Raw genomic sequence first — 5,999 nt, 5'->3', positions numbered from 1 at the left:
ATCGCCGGCTTCAAGGGCCACATTCTTGATGCTTCCAACCCCTTGGTAGGAGAGATGTGTCGAAATTACTTTGACGGGGTCGCTGTGATGACAAAACTTAATTTGTTTTTCCGTTTTAAAAGTAAGATAAGGTGTGTCGATTTGTCCCAGCCGTCGCAACCGGCCAGTTGACAGCTGTAGTCCATATGTTATTGTTCTGTAGTGCTATGCTTGTTAAAGATTCCTCTCAAATCTCATCCTAGCAACATATTTCTTCCGAGAGATCCGATAAAGTTGGGACAATCGTTCCTATTGTCCATGGCTCACTCTCCATCCTACCCCTTGTCCAAATGCCTGCCTTCCCAAACCGAAGAAGAGATGGAAAACCAGAAGAGGACCTATCAATACTTCAGGCACCTGGTTTCCACCCTTCCGAGAGTTGGAGGCTTTAAGCGCCCCTTCTACTGCTATAATGGCTGGTATGCGAGGCTGCCTTCGTTGGTGTCCGCTATGGTCGCCCGAGAGCACTTCCAGGCCCAACCTACAGACGTGCTCCTTGCTACCTGCCCCAAGAGTGGAACCACATGGCTTAAGGCCCTTCTTTTTGCGACGGTGAATCGCAGCTCTCACACCAATTCTCACCCACCCCTCGCCACCCTTAGCCCTCATCAATGTGTTCCCTCCCTCGAGTTCTCGGTTTACGTGAATGATCGCATCCCTGACCTGGATGCGCTCTCCTCACCGAGGCTCTTCGGCACCCATATCCCATTCCAATCACTACCGGCGTCCGTCATAGACGCTGGTTGCAGAATTGTCTATCTGTATCGTGATCCGAAGGATTGTTTCATCTCCTTGTGGCACTTCGCCAACAAGTTCAGAGCCAAGGATAATATTGAGCTCTGGACTCTCGATGAATTTCTCGAGCACTTCTCCAATGGGATCTCCCCCTTCGGGCCTTATTGGGATCATGTGCTGGGATACTGGAATGGGCACCTGGAAAGGCCTCAGAAGGTCTTGTTTCTCAAATATGAAGAGCTAATGCAGCACCCTGAGGTTCATCTGAAAAGGTTGGCGGAGTTCGTTGGGTGTCCTTTCACTGAGGATGAAGAGAAGGAAGGGGTGGTGGAAGGCATCATAAGGCTGTGCTCATTCGAAAACTTGAGCAATTTGGAGGTGAATAAGATTGGAAGGTCGGAGCTGGCGATCGGAACAGTTGAGAATAGCATATTTTTCAGGCGCGGTGAGGTTGGAGATTGGGTGAATCATCTTACACCGGAGATGGCTCGGCGATTGGAGGAGATTACGGAGAGCAAGTTTAGAGGTTCCGGTCTGAGCTTTTAGATTATCATGAGATATCGTAGATCGATGTTGCTTGCTTGCATGTCATTTCTGTGTGCGAAAGTATGTGCAGTTGTGCTTATGTATCCATCATATAAGCCTACAAGTCTCTTGCTGATAGCTCTATATCGAGCTGATCCTAATTATTGCAAGGCAACTGGATGGTGCATAGCCCTTAACACTGCTACCCCCCCACCTTTCTACCTCCTTTCCAACCTCCAGATTAAAACCCATATTACATAGCTACATGCGTTCCTTTTTCTTCTACCCCTTTAGAAAATGATTAGATTTACCTTGTAAACAAACAAATATGATGAGGCTAGGTAGTATAAACTCCTCTTCAACATGAAGCATTCTAATCATTCAGCATCTATCACTTAATGCTTCATAAATGTGTATCTCATATATCTGTTTATATGTGTCTGGGTTAATGCTTTGATGCAATGGCAAGGGTTGCAAGCAGGACAATCTTAAATTTTCTTGGAATCCACCAATGAATGCCACTTCAAGTGGCTTCCAGGAAACCCCTGCAAGTGGGTGAGTTAATTCGGCCTTGCATGTTACTCAATTCGGGTCAAAGAGAGGGTTCCAGAAGATATTATTTGGCCCCATAGTTGTTGAGCAAATAATTGTAGTTGTCCACAACTTCTACTGGACGCAACCATCTAATTATTGAATGTCCACAGCGATGATTGAATTAGTAGAAGATGCCACAATTATAAAATTGTTCAACTAGGCTCCTAAATCCTGAAGATGAGCTTGAAGGAATGCCCATGTATGTTTGCGTCCATGCAATTGATACCTTTCATTTCTGATTTTATTTTTTTTTATTTTTTGTAGCATACTCGTATTTAACAGTTTGATTCTGAAAATTTGGATGGCCTATTTAGAGGCCATCCAAATTTAGGATCCAGAATGTTTTTGAACATGATAAGTGGCAAACTTACAGGTAAGGCATGGTATAATGTCCGTTCTGGCGCTGAATATTTAATTGAAAATACATAAAATATAGTGTAGGCTGGACTAGTTTGGCTTTGGTTCATCAAACGATGTGATATAAGAAAAACTTTTTAAACCGATTTAATTGATATATTCTTTAATTTGCTAGTGCCTGGAACTGACATTTTGGCCTCTAATCTAACTACACTTCATATTAGTTATGAAGAGACAAATTAAGTAACTCTAAAAAGGCAGTATTTGGCATCCCATGAGGTAGGTTTACAAGCCGAGATAGCAGAAATTTGATGCTTACTGTTTTCCAGCTCAAAGGTTGATGTTTTCTATCAGTTGGTTTATTGAATGTTATTGATATGTCATGCTAAAAACAACTCCTAAGAGTTGTTTTGTTCGTGTAAAAAAAAAATTCTCACTAAATTATTTTTTCTGAGAATATGATGCTAGGGAAAATGGTTTTAGCATGTTTGGTTAATCATGAAAAATTGACACATTCCAGATTGGCTTATGTTTGGTTGAGCATTTACTTTATTGAAAAACTTATATGTATATTATACCCTTAATAAAGGAAAAACACCTTACCCATGAATTTTGATAGCTTTAGGATACTTTTGAAAAAAACAAAGATCCTAATTCTCAATCGGTGAGCAAGTAGCATATCTATAAATCCCATGGGTTTTTCTTTCTTATGAAATATGAGAATCTTATTCTCATAGGGATGCTACTTTTTTTATCTTTCTTCTTTGAAAATTCCAACCAAACATGAGGTATTTCTTTGTTTTCTCATGGACCACACTTTTTCTCCTTTTTCCACAAACCAAATGAGCCCTTAAAAATTTCTACTCATTTATACAACCAATGTGACCCATGAGTAGACTTGGGCACTGGGCCGGGCCGCCCACGGCCCGGCACGAAGCGGGCCGTGCCTGGCACGGCCCGCTAGCTACAGTACCGGGCCGTGCCTGGCACGGCCCATTCAAGGGGGCCGTGCTGGGTCACGAGTTTCTGGCCCGCGGGCCGAGCTCGGCACGGCCCGCTTCGGGCCTGGGCCGGCACGGCCCGCGGGCCAGGCACGGCCCGTCTCCATTAAAATAAATGCTTCATAAATTTTTTTTAATAAATTAATAAATATTGAAAACTAAGGATTTATTAATATAAAGCCACCTTAATGGTGGGGGGTTTGGCATAGACCCCTACCAGTTTATTAATTTAAATCAAAATGGTACATGAAGGGAGGTTTGGACCTTGGTCTGACCTCCAGAATACAATAAGAAAGGAGAAAAAATAGAGATGACTCACTTTAACAATTAAAAAATAAAAATGTACAATTATAAAAAATTAAGAAATCTTACTAATCATCAGTGATTCAGTGAATCAGTATTCACTCTTCAGTAGTGTTTGTATCATCATCATCAGAGGATGTTGTATTATGTCCACCTTTATCTTGAAGTCTTGCCTCAGCATCCAACCAATCTTTGAAGCAGAGAAGCATCTCAACCGTTTCGTCCGTCATCCTACTTCTCTTTTCGTCAAGAACACGCCGACCTGCACTAAAAGCGGATTCCGATGCTACCGTGGACATCGGCACAGCTAAAATATCGCGTGCAATTGCAGACATAACAGGATATTGATTTTTAACACTCTTCCACCAAGATAATATATCTAGACTCTCTATTTGATTTTCATCATATGCAGACTGAAGATCATTTCGTAAATACAATTCTAGTTCACTACTTAAAGATGAAGAAGATGAAGATAAACTTGAAGCATGTGTGTGTGTTTTCTCTGTGCAATGAATGAAAAAATAGATGACGAACGAGAACTACTAGAAGAAGAAATAGAGCTTTGTACGGAGAATCTAGATCCACGAATTTTTTCATCATATATAGCATAAATATCATAAAGAAGTTGTTTTACCTCATTTTTAGCAGGTTCAGGATCTTGAATCATATTTTCACAGTATGCATCAAGTAAAATTAGCACGCCATTCAATTTAACTCTTGGATCAAATACAGCAGCTAAGTTATGCATAGGACATATCTTGTCCCAATACTCATTCCATTTAGATTCCATTTGGTCAATAATAGGCATTAAAACATCATCATATCTATGTTCTGCAAATTTTTGACTAATTATATATGCTTGTTGTGAAAATGAACATGAAGTTGGATAATAAATACCAGAAAGAACATTAGTAGCATTATAAAAACTAAGCAAAAAATCTTCCAAAATTTTTCCTTTATTCCAATCAGTTTCAGTCAATGTAAAGCCTAATCCACGATCATTAATATATGCACTTAATAAGTTTTTATATGGGTATGCATCATGTATCATGCTATATGTTGAGTTCCAACGAGTAATTACATCAAGTTTAAATTTTTTAAAACGTTTACCATGATTTATACATAGTTCCTCAAATTCTTGAAGTCTTGATCTTGAAGCATGAATAAAAGAAACTGCATTTCTAATTTTTGAAATCACATCTTGAATCATGCCCATGCCAGCTTGAACAGAAAGATTTAAGATATGACATGCACATCTAATATGCAATAAATTTCCATCTAACATGGGTTGCAATGAGTCTTTTAATAATGTAACAGCAGAATTATTATTAGATGCATTATCAAAAGTAATAGACATAATTTTATCATTAATATTATATGAACATGCAGTTTGATAAATGACATTTGAAATTTGTTGCCTAGAATGTGGAAAATCAAAAGCACGAAAAGCAAGAATACGTTTATTTAATTGCCAATCATTATCAATATAATGAGCAGTAATGGCAATAAAACAATTACTACCTACAGATGCTGACCAAATATCAGAAGTTAATAAAATTTTTACATTTAAAGTAGAAAGTTGATGATCCAAAGATTGAGTTAAAGATTGATTTTGATGATCACAAAATCTTGAAGTATAATTACTAATGTTTGTGTTGCAAGAAGAAAAGATAATTTATTTTGCAAGGAACATAGCAAGTTGGAAAAATACAAGAAGGCCTCAAAAGCTCTCAAGAAAAGTTAGAAGAAAGCTACAATTTAATGGCCCAAGTTTCAAGTTCAAAGGATTTAAGTTGGAGGAGCAAATTCAAAGAAAGATTCAAAAAAATAGTCCTCGAGTCGACTTCGGAAAGTTTAGAGTCGACTCTGGCACTCTAGAGTTTCAAGAAACAGTGCTCGAGTCGACTCCGGCACTCTACGAGTCGACTCCGACTGAGAACAAACAAAAAGACAGAAAGTTGATTTTCAGCGCTACAGTGATCTCGAGCCGACTCCAACTTCAGCGCTACAGTGCGGAGCCGACTCCCAGCTACAGTGTCGGCAGACTACTATTCACAGTCGACTCCTGTTTCAGCCGAGTCGACTCCTACTTCAGCCGAGTCGACTCGAGCACGCTGGGAGGCATAACGGCTAGTTTTTTCTCGATTCCAACGGCTCTATTTTTGTCTCTAACGGCTAGATTTTTGTTTCCACTCTCTCTAAAGCTATAAAATCAAGAGAAGAGCTAGGGAAGAAGGTATGGAAGTGGGAGAGAACATTTAGGAAAGAGATTTCAAAGAGATTACAAGGAAAATCTCCCATAAGCACAAAAGAGCCATTCAAAGTAAAATAGAGAGAAGAAGAGCATCCAAGTGAATCCCAAAGCTTCCTCTCCATCCGTGTGCTGCCTCGGTGATCCTCTACTTCGTGCAAAATCAGAAGAGGGTTAAGGGAAGAAGAAGCCGA

General features: G+C 39.7%; 1 protein-coding gene across 1 annotated transcript; it reads left to right on the top strand.

Moving 5' to 3' along the window:
* Positions 1 to 247: 247 nt before the first annotated feature.
* On the top strand, positions 248 to 1,779 carry LOC103700119 (cytosolic sulfotransferase 8-like). The gene has a single exon (XM_008782089.4). The coding sequence runs from the start codon at positions 298 to 300 to the stop codon at positions 1,318 to 1,320; it is 1,023 nt and encodes a 340-aa protein (XP_008780311.2). The 5' UTR covers positions 248 to 297; the 3' UTR covers positions 1,321 to 1,779.
* The last annotated feature ends 4,220 nt before the right edge of the window (positions 1,780 to 5,999 follow it).

The sequence above is a fragment of the Phoenix dactylifera genome, unplaced genomic scaffold, assembly GCF_009389715.1.
Source record: "Phoenix dactylifera cultivar Barhee BC4 unplaced genomic scaffold, palm_55x_up_171113_PBpolish2nd_filt_p 000292F, whole genome shotgun sequence".
Taxonomy (NCBI): Eukaryota; Viridiplantae; Streptophyta; class Magnoliopsida; order Arecales; family Arecaceae; genus Phoenix; species Phoenix dactylifera.
This window is presented reverse-complemented; position numbering and strand designations above follow the sequence as displayed.